The following is a 16,737-nucleotide window of genomic DNA, read 5'->3' on the forward strand; positions in this document are numbered from 1 at the left end:
GCTCCAAACAGTTGTGCCAGCTTAAGCACCTCAGAGCAGATGGGGGAGGGGGCCTGAGGCAGCGCAACCCCAGTCTCTTCCCCCCCGCTCCTGGCACAGAGCTGGTGACTGGGCTCTGGAGCCCAGCACAGCTGTTTGTAGCCAGCCTGGGCTTTGGGCAGCTGCAGCAAGCAGGCTGCAAACAGCTGCACTGGGCTCCAGAGCCCAGACGCCAATTCTGTGCTGGGAGCGGGGGAAGAGACGAGAGTTGCACTGCTTCAGGTCCCTCCCCCACCGCCTGCTCCAATGTGTGGGTGCACACGCCGGTATGGAATTGATGCCTGGGGCTCTGGAGCCCAGCGTAGCTGCTTGGAGCCTCCCAGCTGCAGCCAGCCCAAGCTCTGGGCAGCTGCTGCCAGCAGGCAGCTGGAAGACTGCAAGTCCTGCTGGGATCACCCTGGGCTCCAGCAGCTACCTAGAGCCAGGGTAGCTGCTGATAGCCACAGAGCCCAGGCTGGGGGGCTGGGAGCACAAGCAGGGCTGGGGGGTAGGGGGCATAAGCAGGGCATCCTGCCATGTACCCCCTGCCCTCATTTTGTTTCTCTGGCAGGCCGGCACTCCGGCATCTTCCAAGGTAGGTATTGTGGTGTTTTTCAATGCTCCGGCCAAAAATCGTATACCAGGGTAGGCAACAATGTCAACCTATAATACCCATTTCTTTGTATATTTATCAATTAAGCTAGAGGCCTAAAGAGTAAGCCATATGAAGAAAGCCCAACAGATACGGGACTGTTAAACCTAGAAAAGAGAAGATTCCAGAAGGATTTGATGGAAGCTTATAAATATATCATGGGAGAGCATCAGGGGCTAAGTGAACAACTATTCACCACAGCACCCCAGGGGAAAACCAGGAGCAATGATAGTAAACTCCTAGAAGGTTTCAGACTGAATATAAGGAAAAACTTCTTCACGGTTCATGTGACCAGACTGGAACAGACTCCCAGCAGGGGTGGTGCAGGCACCTACCCTGGAGATCTTCCAAACGAGACGGGATGCACACTTTACTAGCGTTATTTTGACCCCAGCAGTCTTTCCAGCCCAGAGCAGGGGGGGCTTCACCCGATGATCTCACGAGGTCCCTTCCAGCCCTAAACTTCTGTAAATCTGTGTTCCCAAAATAATGCTAACTGCTCAAGTCAGCATAGTGAACACAGAGCCACATGATTCAAGTTTCACTATTTTAACTATTTATTCGTATTATTTTACCACGACTAAACTATGTGAAAAATGTAAGGTAACAATACAGTTTATTCTAGATACTAACTGCTCTCAATTAGATATTAACAAACAAGACCAGCATGGCAGTAATGCCATATTAGATTAATTGCGTTCAGTTTGCACTTTTAAGATAATGAAAATGAGCATATAAAGAATTTACTTAATAAACCAAAATATTCTCATTACAAAAAATGTTTATATCTACATATCAATTACCAGTCATTCCTCAGAATACATAGTTCTGTATCCTCAGGTGATTGAGATGCTGCAATTGTCAGATGCATTTCAGGATCTTCTCCCTTTTTCTGTACTACATTCACTCTTAACACACGGTATCTGTTGTTCAAACATTTAACGAGTACTGTATCAGTGAAGTCAACTGTTTTCTTCTGAAAACTGAAATGAAAGTGATGTTAATAGAACCACTGTTTAGAAAGGCCATAGTCATTGTTTAGATAAGACTAAGGTAGCCTTCCAATGCCATTCCTCCTGTAACTACCTCCCTGGCAAAAAAAAAAAAAAGCCTTGTTCAGTTACACGTGCCAAAATTCACCCCAAGGTAGGTCTCTTTCAGAAAATTTGGTTTTTTGGGGGGTTTTTTAAGGCAATGTGGCTCATACATCTACAGTGGCTTAGTTTGGGGAAAAAAAAAAGGCTTTACTTTAAACTCGCGCGCTCCCACGGCGAGCCCAGCGCATGCTCAGAAGAGGCAGCGCGTTAGTCGGACCCGACTCACCCAAGTTCTGTACAGATCGGGTGCGTTAGTGGGGGCTTCTAGGGACTGAATCAGCTATTACAAGTGCCAGGAAAGCCCCGCCGAAGACCAGCTCTATACAAACAGCAGAGCCGGGTCGTACTAAGGCGCCGCTTCCCGCTCCCGATTCCAACCGCCCCCGCCCCCCGGCGGCACCTCTCCGGCGGCACCGGCTCTTCGCGGGCACCGCTCCCCGGCCGCTCGTCCCGCGACGGCTCCATAGCGCTGGCGGAAGCTGAGAAACCCAGTCGCGCCGGGGGCAGCGGCAGTATCGCAAGGTCTGGCTTCCCGCTGCTGCCGCCAAGACCACTCCCGCTAGTAGCGGCGCAGGCGCACTAGCGTGGGGCTGGTGCGGCTCGAGGGAAGGCCCCGCCCCCGAGGGCGCTCAGCCAATGGCCGTTTTGGCGCCGCGCGGCTGGGAGCGCGGGAGCGCGGATGCCTCAGAGCCCGGGGCTGTGGGTGGGGTAGCGACCCGGCGGGGGGAAGGGTCCTGCTTTACACCGTGGCGCTTCCACACATTCACCGGCCTGGCAACCAGTCCCAGCCCCGCCGCGTGCCCGGGGCCGCCGTCGACTGGCAGAGCGGGGCGGGCAGACGCGCTCCTCCAGACCCCGACCCCCTGGCTCCGCGCGGGGGCACTCGCCCGGCCCTTCTCTACTGCTCATCAGTTTCATTTAGAGGAAGGGAGCGGGAAGGTAAAACGTGGAAATGCGGGGCAGGAGGCGCCGCACATACACGAGGCGGCAGGACAGCAAAGCAGAGCGGTGGGACTAGCTCTGGCACAGGTGTATCTGTGGGGAGCAGGACTTGGTACAGGGGTACTCTGGGCACACCGGAGTTTGGCACAGAGCTGGTCGAGGCCATCAGGAGCCAAGCTCTGGCGAGTCTGGACCAGCGCTGCACCATGGGGGCAAGGGCCAAGCTCTGGAAAGCCACAGACCCCCTGCCAGTTTTCTTCACTAGGAACTTTTAGCAGTCTCCATCTGCTATTACAAAGTATCACGAAACATAACCGTGATGGTGGCACTTAGGATTCCTCTTTATACCCTCTTATAGTCTCCCAAAAAACTATAGGTACCCCGACTTTCCCGCCTGTCATGTCTTGGATGTTGTATGTTCTAATTTCTGATGTCACTAGCCAGGAGAGTTATTATATATAGTTCAGGTTTTTTTGTTTGTTGGTTTGGGGGGGGTTGTGCCTTTATTAGGGGTCCCGGTATTATAGAGGAATACCTTGCTCACCTTCTCAACTATTCACACGCAGTCACCGATATATATATATTCACAGTCTGATTCAGATTAACGCTTGTCTTTATTTTTATCTTTTATCACTCTATACAAACTTTCTTTACTTTTAGGCAGAAGTTGTCCATTTATATCCTTTTCCTTTTTTTCTTTAGCCTTATCAATCATAACAACTTTGTAATTCTATCTATATAATGTTCTTATGTAACTGCTGTCAATTTGGTTGGACTGAACTTAGTATTAGAAAACAAAGTCTCTTTCTCTCTTGTTCGTCTGTTTATCTTTTTTGGACGGGCTTTTATCTTCAAACCCCACCATATACTTTCTCTTTATTTTGTTGCTATAAGTGTGTACCTTTTATCTTGTGTGTGCCTGAAGTCTTGAATCCTCATGACAGACGATCAGATGCCATCTCCAAGCTTGACAGAGTAGGTCAAGTCACTCTCCACTTTTCTTTGTTTACTTTCCAGGGCAGTAGCCAGACCTGTCCCGCGGGTTGTAGTTTGTCTCCTCGGGGATCCGCCCCTCTTCCTCGGAGCTCTGCTCTCTCCAGCATCGTGAGAAGTCTTGAGGTAAGTCTCTTATCCCCTGGGGATCCTCTTTCTCTCTCTTTTTCTTTTGAAACTCCCATCTCCTCCCTCTTTTCCACTCTCAGAGCTTCCATCCTATTGTGGTAATGGCTCCGGAAGCGGCATTCTCCGGCTCTTTTTGCCGCGTCGGTGTTAATATTTCACAATAACCCTAAAAAGTAGCTCTAGAATAGAAATCAAAACTCCTTTGTCTCTTGAGTGCCTGCCCTGAACCCCACTGCACACCACGTGAACCCTTAAATTGTGCCCCTTCCACACTGTCAACAGTCACCACTGGGCCAGTAAAAGCTATCACCAAAAATATGGCTTTTCATTCTTAAGTTTTTACAGGCAACTCAGTGTGAGGTGAAAGATCACGTTACAGCAAAATGGACAATTGGGGAAGTGTTAAAACTATTAACTATAATGCATTAATGCACTACATGAACCTCAGGGTTAGGGTACATCAGAATCAAGCAGTCAGAACCTAAGAAATGCTACAATTACATGTGACATTTTTTGCCTCCTTTTGCATAAGCACTATTACCTCATCTTTGGTTAAATAGGTTTCTTGGGGGTTTGTTTGGTTTTTTTAAGGATAAGTTCCTCAGTTCAGTCGCTTAGAATTTGGGCCTGTTCTCCTCTGGACAGTCCCCTGTTGTGAAAACAGACCCAGCTGCCAGGTCCCAAAGACTTTTAAGACCACCAGACCTGCATATAATCCAGCTGATGTTTCTGCTACTGGAGTTCTAGATATTTTCTTTGGTGTGGGACTGCAGTCCAAACATCTTAAATCCCAAAACCTCAAGCCGCCTCACCCTCACACACTACCGCAGAGTTCCACCTAGTTGTGGTTACTCTGCTTTCTAATTTCATCACTTCATGAGCAGCATAGCAGGAAAGCTATAATGCTAGATTGACAATTTCTTAACAACAATCATTTTACTCCTTAAAAGTACTAATTATTGATCTTTGTAAAAGCCTGGAGGTGAGTCCTGCTGCTGGGTGGGCCGGACAGTAAGGCACATGGCACCGCACCGCTTTCAGAGGCAGCAAGGGACAGGCAGAATACAGCTGCAGCCTGCCTGTGCCCCATGCAAAGATCAAGGGGCCACATGCCCCCCTACCCCTTGACTGCCCAGCGCCATGCCTTTATAAGAGCTGCCAGGCTCTTCCTGGGGATGATGTGAGGCAGGTGCAGGGATCCCATGGGCTCTGTCTCCTCTGGCCCAGCGGTGCAGCCAAAGCAGGCCCTATTCCAGGTCCCCCCAGGCAGTGCAGAGCCAGGGCCAGTGCAGGGAGGCAGCCAGGGCTGGTGCGGGGCTGAGGGGTGGCAAATTTGCAGGGGCCACCAGCACCGGGCAATGACCCTGGGCACAAGGGTAGGGATGGATACAGCAGGCCCTGGCCCCAATCTCAGGCCCGGCTCTGCTCCAATCCCTGCCTGGTCGCAACCCCATTCCCTGCCCTCCATGGCCCTTTCCCCACAGACTTTCCTGTTGGGGGTGGGGAGTGTGCACATGAGTGCTCAGCCCCCCCAAATTTTTTTTCTCCCTCTGCCTGTGGGTAGCAGTGCAGAGGAGTCTCGGGTCAGCCTGGGCAAGGACTCTGGGTGGCTGCAGCAAGAAGAGCCTGGCACCAGTGAGGGGCCGCTTTTCCTTTGTGCTGAGCAGCAGCTTCTGCTTAGCTGCTGCTCAGAGTGGGCAGGTGAGTTCGGAGCAGGCACAGGGCGGGCTAGGGTCAGATCTGTTCATATGGGTTTCAGTTAGTCTGCTCCAGCCGGGGCGAATCTGGAGCAGGCGTCGGTAAACCTAGGGTCGGAGCTGGGGCTGTGCACTGTTGGTGGTAGCGGGGAGGAGCCACAGGGAGCACGGGCTCTGGGCTGTTGGGTGGGAGGGGTGCTAACTATTGTTTAACTGTGCAATTAAAATTGAGATTGTGACTTTTTTTTTAATCTCGCAATTAATTGTTTTAATTGTTTGTCAGCCCTAATTTATACTTATCTTATGTACTTGATTTTGGTGGAACAGGCTCCTTGAATCTTTCTTGGTCCCTAGAACAGCTTTGGGACTTAACAAGGTCTGCTAAATAGGCTAGCACCCCACAGAGGTGGGTTAGTAGTTGTGAGACAAAGCTGATGGCCCTAGATTGCTCTCTAATGGCTTTTCAGTGATAGTCATTTCATGAGTATGAAGCACATCTGGACATCATAGTTACCATGCCTTAGACAAATTTACCAAAGATACAAGTTGAACACATACTACCAGATGGAGTTCAGTTTTACCCAGACATTCTGTTATAGCACACAGGCACCTCCTGTACTACCTATAATGTTTCCTGCGCTCTTAGCTTCTCATTCATGTGACCTTTTCCAGTTTGCCAAACAGATATTTTTTATTGACTTATACATGGAATTTGCTATTTAGCTGAAGCTGTAATCTTAACAATAGAGAATAAAAGTTATTTTTCTTAAATCCCCTCTCAGGAAAGATTATGACATGTTTAACGTTGTAGGTTGCTCCAAAATACAGTTTACATAGTGTGAAATGGAATCTTAGTAGAAGTTGCAGGGATACTTTCTCCCTCCCCCTGACCCCATGATTTTTGGGCAAAAGGCCACTGCTTTAAAAAGTTTACTAGTTCTAAGAGCTCTCATTATAATTTAAGTCAAAATAATTTAAAAGAGGTGTGGGAGATCACATTTAGCTCCATTACTTTTACTTCCATGGGGCAAAATGTATGTAAGTAAATTAGCATAATCGGTGATGGCAATCCCTTGATTCAAAGATGACCTTTACCATGGCTTGCTGATGAGTCTTTAGGTGATTTAAGAGTCCAATCCTCAAGCCACACATCTGTCCACTGAAGTTGCAGGTCTTTCCACAGAGAAGAGTAGGGTTTAAGCTGAGATTCCTTTCCTTTTCCTTCCTTCACTCTTTCTTCTCTGCTTTAAGGGCAAGAAACTTTACTTCGAAATAGGCTGCCAGTTGGTTGAGGTGGAGATACCATTGAAGTCAACTGGCAACCAGCTCCTCCAAGTTCTTTAGGTCAGTGAACATTTTCTTGAGGTATGCCTTCAATGTGTCCATAGAGCATTTTCTCTGGCCACCTTGAGCTTTCAGGCTTCAACTAAGCTTGGAGTAGAGTACTTGTTTTGGGAGTCAGGAGTCAAATATCCAGTACAGTGAAGCTGGTGCTTGAGGATCACCAACTCAATACTGGTAACATTGGCTTCAGCAAGGATGCAGCTGTTCGTGCAGAGATCTTACCATTTGATGTGGAGGATTTTCCGGACATATCATTGCTGATACCTCTCCATGCTCTTGAGATAACAGTAGGTCACCCATGTTCCACATCAGTAAAGGAGTAAAGGAGTGTGGAGATGATAACTGCATTGCAGACATGGATCTTGGTGTCTTTCTGGAGACTACAACTAATAAAGACATGCTGCTATCAGTGTAATAGCGGAATTTAGCCTTGCATCTTTCTTAACTATCTGATGAAATGGGAAACACATTAGATCCTAAACCCCAAAATACTTCTCCTCATTGACAGCCATCGGTCTTAGGAGACCATGGAGATTGTGCCTTCGGTGAGTTAAAGGGTACCATCGCAGCTTCTTGAGTGACTGAGGAGTCCAGTGAGCAACAAACAAACCCTTCTGTAATTTGCATATACAAATTCACTTGAGCTTGTGCCAGCATGCCGAGTACCATCTTATTTTACCTGCTTCTGATGACTTCTCTATCTCATCGTTGACCCTAAGCAAGGCTGTCCCTGGGGGGCTGATTGGGGAGACCATCCTGGGCCCCGCACTTTGGGGGGCCCCATGGAGCTGGGTGGAGTGGCCATGGCGAATCTGCCTGCTGCTGCCGCCACCAGCTTCGCATCCAACTGCTTGGCACTCCCCACTTCCCCCACCCCCGAATCCACCGCTAACTTCTTTGTGTCCAGTGTGTATGGGGGCAGGGCCCCGCACAGGCTGATTTGCCCTGGGCCCTGCACCCTGCTTGGGTCATCTCTGTCCATGAGACTGCAGCCCAGTTTCTGAATGACTAACAATTGTTGCATCATTGGCAAAGAGCATTTCACAGACAAGAACTTCGTGTGTTTTCGTTTTTGTTTTGAGTCGAGTGAGGTTAAAGAGTTTCCCACTGGATGTGGTTCAAAGGTATAGTCCTTCTGAAGAGCCACTAAATGTATATTTAGTAGAACAGCAACGAAAATCCCAAAAAGCATCCAAGCTAGGACACAGCCCTGTTTGACACCACACCTGATTTCAAATTCTTCCAAATACGACCTATCAAACTGCACCATTCCACGCATACTGACATGGAAGGACTTGATGATACTCAGGAGCTTAGGAGGGCAGCTAATCTTCTTCTGGATTTGGAACAAACCATTACTGCTGACAAATTCAAAAGCTTTGGTGAGATCAACAAATATTTTGTACAGAGATTTCCTTTGTTCACAGCACTTTTCTTGTAGCTGTCTCAAGGAAAATACCATATCCACCATAGACCTACTGGATTTGAAACCACAAAGAGACTCAGGGTAGACTCTGGCTAGAAGGCTCTGCAGTCTTAGCAGGAAAACTTTGGCAAACAGCTTCCCAATGATGCAAAGTAAGGTAGATACTTACTAAACCTGATGTTTGTGAGTAATGGCTTGTAGCAAGTCTGTTTGTTTTGAAAGGTGACACCTTACTCCAAAGGCCACTGCGTGTTCCTTAAAGAATCCTAAAATGTACCTTATGCTAATCTAAGTCAGCTCCCAGATGCAAAATCTCTAGTCATTTGTAAATGGAACTGCAGATTAGCAATATTTGTGGATTGAACTGTCAGGTATTCATAGGATTGTTGGTTGTAGTCATGCTGGTCTAAAGACATAGGCAGACAAGGTTCTTTGGGTAGATGTGATACCTTTTATTAGATCAACTAGAAAAATTCACAGGTGCACTCCAGCAGAATAGAGAAAAATATTTTTTTCTTTAATTTTAATTTTTACATTTGATAGAATTTAAAACTCCTCCCTCCCTACACCCGTCCCCCCCCATTGTACCTGTACATTTTCCTTACACAACGAGATAGAAAAATGTGTCTTAAATGAAGATCATGGTTGTAAAAATATAATATATAGACTCAGTAGATATACTACCTGAAACTGTATTGAAATACTTTTTTGAAATTCATTAGCATGAGGGAACCAATATCCAGGAACCAATCTCCAAATCACTGTTGTTTGCCATATAAGACTTTTTATTCCATAGAGACCTTTTTCTCTATGATCTTTTTTTACAAAAATTATGTGGACTTCATTTTATATGTATTAGCATACCATCCATCTGTAGGGATTTTATTTTAAGGAGACTCAGAGGGAGAATCAAAACTATGGCCACTATAATACCATCAGAATAGATACTATCTAAAACAGAGAAGATGCTACTCTCTCTCGAAGATACTAGAGAAAAAAATCGAGAAGATACTAACTAGGAAATATCCAGCTGTCAGGTGTTAGCCAAGATAGCAAGACTTATTCTTCCCAGACCAAAATTTATAATCAAAATAAACAGTAAACTATTAAGGAAGGGCAGGATCATGCAGGCAGCACTAGCTGCAAACAAATTCCTGATGGGCTGTCACCTCCAAAAGTTTATGTCTCTTTGAACAAGGTAGTCTGTAAGGTGCCACCCTGAAGAGCCAGCAGAGGATGTCTGATCTAATAAGCAAGCTCCAGATCCAGGTCTTATCCTGTGCCTCTTACTCTTCCCTTGCCAGGAAATGTGACAATTACAGCTAATCTAAGTACTGAATGATCCTGTCCATTTAAAAAATCTTAGCTCTGTGGTGTTCATCTACTAGCCTGTGGAAGTGTGTCACCTGGCCTGTGGGGCTCTCCAGGGGTTCAGAATGAGTGATCAGGTCAGCACATGGCCAGATCTAGCACCCAGGGGCTCACCTATATACTGATCCCATTGCTGGGATCCAACCCAAACTGGTGCTACACAGCCTTCCAGTCCTGTGGGTAAGTAGAGCACTGCTGCCTTTGCTCATTATTGTTAGGATGCGGAGCTGGGCAATGAAGATTATCAAGGGCTTGGAAGGTAAGTCATACAAGGAGAGGTTGAAGGAACTTGGTATGTTCAACTTGTGGAAAAGGATCTTAAGAGGGGACATGATTCCAATCTTCAAGTATTTGAAGGGCTGCATAAAGAAGTGGGAAAGCACCTTTTCTCTCTTGCTACAGAGAAGAGGACATAGACCAATGGCTTGAAGTTGCAGCAATGTAAACCTGCATTAGAAATCTGGGAAAACTTCACTGTGAGAAGTGAGTAGTGTTCTGCATTTTCAGTTTTTACTGAATTTCACCAGTAAGCTACCAGTTTTTTTTATTGAAGTTATTGGTTTTTTACTGATTTACACCTGTTTTTCAGTGTAAATCAGTAAAATCCAATTGGGGCAGGGGGAAGGGTGGCGGTGATGCTGGCCACACAGAGGCTGAGGGAAGATGGCTGAAGCCGCTGCCTGGGGCACAGGGTTCCCAGCTCTGATTCCAGGTGGGGCAGGTGCTGGTGCCGGGGTTGGGTCTGTCCCGCGACCCCCACATCTGGCCACACACCACTCCCTGCTCTCCTCCAAGTGCCAGAGCAGCCTGGCACGTGCTCCCAAGACTGCAGCAGGGAGCAAAGCTGGGGGAGTGGTCAATGGGTGTGGGGCACAGGGGCACAGCTCTTGCTGCTACGTGGCCCCCCGGGAGGGCTGCAGGGTGGCACTGGGCTCTTCCCAAGGGGCACATGGCCTCAGATCTGCGTACAGGATGAGAGCAGGCTGCTGCTGCTGGCTGGGTCCAGCAGTGGCACCAAACTCTTCCCAGCGCTTGGGGCAGGCAGCAGCCTGCTCTTGTCCTGTGTGCAAATCCAAGGGCACACCTACTCAGGGAGAGCCTGGCGCCAGCTCTCCAGCCCACAGCCCTCCTGGGGTGTGCATAGCAGCAAGAACCGTGGCCCCACCCCACACCCACAGACAGCTCCCCCCACTTCGCTTTGTGCTGCAGCCCCAGGAGCAGCAATCGAATGTTTTATGTTTGAAAAATAAACCCTGAAAAATTCCCAGAATTATTTTTTTAATAAAAACTGAAAATGCAGAACAATAGAAATGAGGCAGTGGAATAAACTGCCTAGGGTTGTGGACCTGCCATCACTGGAAGTGTTCAAGAGGTTGGACAGCCACTGATCAGAGCTGATCTAGGCACAGCTATGCCTACTATCTACCAAAGGTATTTCCTATGCTTTTTGAACTTTGCTAGTTGCTCTCCTCCCCCTCTTTTTTCTGCTACCTGTATCAGGCTGTTCTAAAACCTTCCTAGAGGCAATGGGTACTGGCTACAGCTAAGGCTAGGGACTTCAACTGGGATGTGCTGATTTTCCTAATAAAAGCAAAGCTGGAGGTTCCTGTGTACAGGGTCATGCACCCCTCCGGTCAGGATCAGAGCAATCGCCATATATTTTACTTAATGGTCTGATTGGTATGGACTGTGGGGGGTTTTCCTTCCTCTCTTGTGATGAGCATGGCCCTGTACCTGGGATTTCTTGAACAACAGAAGATGGAAAAGCAGAACAGCAGAAACTGCGTATTGTGGACTGAACCTGAAGCCATCCACCCCCTGTGGAAACGCGCTCAAGTTGCAACAGTTTGTCAATCCCAGTTCGGCCTCATCAGCCGTCTTCAGGCTCACACTCCTAGGCTGAAAAGGTTTTTTGGGTAGATGTAATATTTTTTATTAGACCAACTAAATAGTTTCATAGTAGCTAGGGTTAGGAGAGACCTGAACAGATCCTGACCCCCTGCCACAGGCAGGAATGAAGGCTGAGTTCACAAGACCCCAGACAGCCTGACCCCCAAAAAAACTAACTACAGGTTGGTTCCAGATTCTGGCCACCCTAACTGTAAAATATTGCCTCCTGATCTCTAACCTAAGCCTATTCTCCATCAGCTTATTACTATTGTTCTTCATCACCCCAAGTGGTGCTGGGGAGAAAAGGGCTCTACCTATTTGCTGTTGATCTCCCCTGATGAGGTTGTAGGCAGCCACCAGGTCCCCCCTCAGCCTCCTCTTGCTGAGGCTGAACAGATTCATGTCCCTCAATCTCTCCTCATAGGGCCTGTCCTGCTGCCCTCTCACTAAGCAGGTGGCCCTCCTCTGAACTCTCTCCAGGCTGGCCACATCCCTTTTGAAGTGCAGCACTCAGTACTGGACGCAGTACTCCCAACTGCAGCCTGACCAGTGTCACATAGAAGGGGAGTATCACTTGTCTGGACTGGCTTGAGATGCATTTTTGGATGCATGACAAGGTATGGCTGGCCTTGCTGCCTGTGGTCTGGCATTGGTGGCTCATGTTCACCTTGGAGTCAATAATGACTCCAAGATCCCTTTCCGCCTCTGTGCTCTCAAGAGGAGAACTCCCCAGCCTGTATATATGCTGTGGATTCCTTCTCCCAAGGTGCAGCACCCTGCATTTGTCTATGTTGAACCCCATCCTAGTCTCATCTGCCCACTTCCATAGTCTGTCTAAATCTAGTTGCAGCCTCTCTCTCCCTTCAAGTGTGTCCACCTCACCCCACATATTAGTGTCATCAGCAAATTTGGACAGCGTGCTTTCCACCCCCTCATCCAAGTCGCTGATGAAGATGTTAAACTGCAGGCCCGAGGACCGAGCCCTGGGGTACCCCACTGCTCACATCTTGCCAGGTTGAGTACAACCTGTCCACCACTACTCTCTAGGTATGCCCCATCAGTCAATTTTTTACCCATCCAACCATGCAGGCATTAATGCCGGAGTCACTTAATTTATTGATGAGGATAGGGTGACAGACAGCGTCAAAGGCTTTCTTAAAGTTTAGAAAGACTAAGTTCCCCAGTGACACCATCATCCAAGGATTTAGTTACCTGGTCATAAAAGGCAATCAGGTTGGTCTGGCAGGACCTACCTTTGATGAGCGCATGCTGGTTGCCCCTGAGCACAATCCCCCCTGCTGGCCCCCACAGACATGCTCCTTGATGATTTTCTCCAAGATTTTCCCGAGGACCGAGGTGAGGCTTATGGGCCTATAGTTACTTGGGTCCTCCTTTTCTTAAAAATGGGGACCACATTAGCTATTTTCCCATCCCCAGCACCTGGCCAGATGACCAGAATGCTCATACAGCTGGGTCAAGGGCTCCGCGATGACCCCTGCCAGCTCCCTCAACACCCTTGGGTGGAGGGCATCTGGACCTGCAGATTTAAAAAAGGTCTAGCCCTTCCAGAAGTTCCCTAATTACATCTGCGCTGACCCAAGGCCTGATAGAGCTATCCCTGAAATTGTCCCTATTTCTGGCAGGAGGGATGTCCTGGTCCCTATTCAAGAACAGAGGCAAAGAAACTGTTATTAGTTGGAAAAATAAATAATAAAATATCACATCTACTCAAAGAACATTGTCTGCCTATGTCCTTAGACCAACATAGCTACAACCAATAACCCTAAAACCATAGGCTGATATTTTCAGAGTTTCACTGTGGATTAAGGCACACAACTCAAATGCCAATTGAGAAAGTCTAGTAAATAGGTTTTCTCCATCTTCCTAATTTTTACCAAAAGAAAGTCAGATTTGTATTTGAGCATACTAATACTCAGTATGTAAATTCTGGAACCTCTTACTTTGGGCAACGAATAAAAGTTTGCAAACTTTGAGGCTAATATCAAAAGATAGAACAAAACCATGCTTTAATAGAAACTCAGTTACAAAACTTCACTGTAGTATAAACTGCCATTTGGTCAGGATTTTGGATCTATTACTTTATTGCCACATAAACAGTGGAGAACAGAACTTAAAATAGATGTAGTTCAAGAATAGCATATTAGAGACAATACCATACATGTTGCCACAATTAGGATTGTGAGTAAAGTTCTTTCCATAGGTAGAACCCCTTGGGAATGCAAAAGCCAAAAGACTTAGAAAGGAAATGTAAGATAGTAACAGTTTGTGACATGTGAAATATGACATGCATATGGAAACAAAAAAACAGGCTGACTTCGAAAAAGACAACAAAATGTTTATTGTTTTGTGGGTTCCTGTAAGTTATATACCAGAACAGCCTCAAACTGAACTGAAACAATAGGTAACTTAACTGAAACTGGACCAATTCAATATTTTGAAAAAATGTAAAGAACATTAAGTCCAGTATCAAAGGAATAGTCTTCAATTATTGTTTCATACTGTGCAAGTATTAAATATCAAGGTATGAGATAGAAGCTAGCTTATTTTTTAATCATATCTCTCTCTTAAGGCTTTTCTTTAAGCTCCACATGTTAAACAGAGTAGAAATATTACAACAAATATACAAATTGAGTGCATCTTGGAAGTGTAAATTAGTTTTATGCTTGTTAATCTGTGTAAGATGTATGGTTCTGACTTCAATAAAAGGCTACTTGAGAAGCCTTCTAAAACCGAGAATACCATCTGGTATTTCCATTCCCATCATCATAAATTTAATAGAAAGTGTAAAACGGAATTTCTTGTTAAAAATAAACCCTGGGGTGAAAAAGTTTCACCAGATTTTTACTTAGCAAGCATGCACAGAGGAAAACTGAGAAACATGAAAAAACTGACTGATTTGACCAAAGTGCTCTTACAACTCTGGCTGGATCCACCTAACCAGCTCATGGACTTCCTCTGGCTTAAACCCCAAGACCAAGGCATTCAAAAACATGGAGCTCAGGAAAAGAGAAACAACAAAAACATGGGAGGTTAAGGGAAAAAGGGACTTCACTGCTACAGAAGTGTTCTCATGTCAAGGGTTGTCAGAGGAAAGAGTACATTTCTTCCATTAAGAAAGACTGGATAATTTTCCTTCTGCCCTTCCTCCGAGTAGTCAATTGTACAGAACCATCATGAGCCTAATCCAGGATCAATATCACAGGGCTAATTCTGCCTTATTTATTAGAGGTTTTTAAATGAGAGAATATATCCATTTTATACATTTAAGTTCCAAAATGTTAAGCAAGCTTAAAAAAAAAAATTATTATAGATTTATAGGTATGTACCCAAATTTTAACTGAAAATACTTAAAATAATCTAAAACTCAAATATAGCTGGCTAACCCATTCAGAAATAGCAGGGCTTTATTTAAAAAGCCCAGAATGTTTAGGTTATAGAGGAATTCTAATATTATAAAAGCCCACGTCTGTCACTCCATAACGCTTTATTCATGCTTTGATTGGTTGACAGAAACAGTCAGAGTGCTCCAAGTGGGGGAGCACCACCATGATTCCGAAGCCGCACCAAGGACAGGACAGAAGGTGGGGGAGCCGAGGCCAGTGCTGTTGGCCTCAGCTCCCTGCCCTGCTCCTTGCAAGAGGCAGAATTGCGGTAGCATTGGGCGTTAGGCACTCCATCCCAACGCCGTCATTCTTGACCAGCAATTGGAAGCGCCACCATGATTCCAAAGCCACACTGAGCACTGGATAGGGGGTGGGGGAGCCAAAGCCAGCCCACCCTGCTTTCTGCAAGCCACACCGAGGACCAGACGGGGTAGGGGAGCTGAGGCCAGCTGTACTGGCCTCGATTCCCCCACCCCACTCCCTGCAAGAGGCAGAACAGTGGCAGCATGGGGCATTAGGTGGCAGTACTCGATCCCAGCCCCCTCCCCTCATCGTTCTTGATGGACAGTTGGCTAGTAAACATATATTTATCTTAAACTGTTTGTGACAGGGCACTTGGTGCGTCTCACTTTAAGAGAGAAGCTGAAGGAGAAGCAGCCTGCAGGTGTGGCAGGAGCCAAGTAGAAAAATCACATGACCAGAAGAGGACCAGGCTTCATGTATATAAAACCAGTGTCTGAGCTGATCAGGAAGTCTGGTCCTGAGAACTGCAGGGACAGGAACTCCTGGGTAGTAGGGCTACAGCCAGGCTCCTGCCTTAAGATCTAAGCTGGGAGTAAGCTCTGGTGGTTTGTGGAAGGGACTAAGGAGAGGCAAGGAGGTCCCAGGCTGGCCCAGGGACAGAGAAAGAGGGACCAGAGGAACAGGGCCTAGGGCCCAGGAGAGAGCCTGAGCCCAGGAGGGGTGGAATAGAGAGGGCCTGGGGCCTGAAGCCTGGCATGGGCAGAAGTGAAAGTGCCCAGAGAAGGGTGAGCATGAGCAAGGTCTGGGAGTAAGGCTGGAGCCTGAGCAAAGGGCAGAGTGGGGCCAGAGGGCCCAAGCCCAGATAGAGGGCTGTGTCAGCAAGGCCAGAGAGCCCAGATGTCTGGAGCCCAGGAGGGGCAGTTGTCAGCAGGGACAAGGGGGGCCCAAAGGTCTCAACTGGCCTAGGAGGGAAGGCAGGGTCTAAGATCAAAAGGTCAAGGACCATACAGCCGGAGACTGCCAGGGCCAGGAAGCCTGGAAATCTCAATTCGCCTAAGAGTGGGGTCACCATCTAGGGAGACCAAAGGTCAGGGACCACAGCCAGAGACCAAGGGGGCCAAGAAGCCCGTAGCCCAGAAGGGGTGAGGAGTAGGGCTAGGAGCCTGTACCATGCCATCTGCAAGGCATGAGTATTGGGGAACATGGAGCCCATGTAATTAGCCCTTAAGGCAATGATCATAGACACCTGTGGTCATAAGAGTAAGACCAAGCTTGGGAAGCCCTGGGATAGTCTCCCTTTCCTCAGAAATTAATAACATCAAAGCATGGCAGGCCAGTAGAGGGGAGAGTGCCCAAAAGGAAGCCAGGTTAGCAAAGGCTGAGCAGTCATTAGGGGGCATCGTGACCACCCTTGGGAGGACCACTCGCTATACTGTTACAGTAGTTTTTTTAAATGTACTTCTATTCTGAACGGTTAATACTGCCAAAAAAACCAGAATCCAGCTGCATGTTTTAGTTACCATTTTTACAT

General features: G+C 47.2%; 1 protein-coding gene across 1 annotated transcript in view; it reads right to left on the minus strand.

Moving 5' to 3' along the window:
• Window positions 1-2,337, minus strand: part of DNA2 (DNA replication helicase/nuclease 2) — a 38,393-nt gene extending 36,056 nt beyond the window's left edge. Inside the window, exons 1-2 of the mRNA XM_059729884.1 lie at window positions 2,168-2,337; window positions 1,474-1,653 (exon numbers count right to left, since the gene is read on the minus strand). Of these exons, the coding sequence (XP_059585867.1) occupies window positions 1,474-1,653; window positions 2,168-2,232 (245 nt within the window). The 5' untranslated portion in view covers window positions 2,233-2,337. The remainder of the gene's footprint in view (window positions 1-1,473; window positions 1,654-2,167) is intronic.
• Window positions 2,338-16,737: the final 14,400 nt, after the last annotated feature.

The sequence above is a fragment of the Alligator mississippiensis genome, chromosome 6, assembly GCF_030867095.1.
Source record: "Alligator mississippiensis isolate rAllMis1 chromosome 6, rAllMis1, whole genome shotgun sequence".
Lineage (NCBI taxonomy): Eukaryota > Metazoa > Chordata > Crocodylia > Alligatoridae > Alligator > Alligator mississippiensis.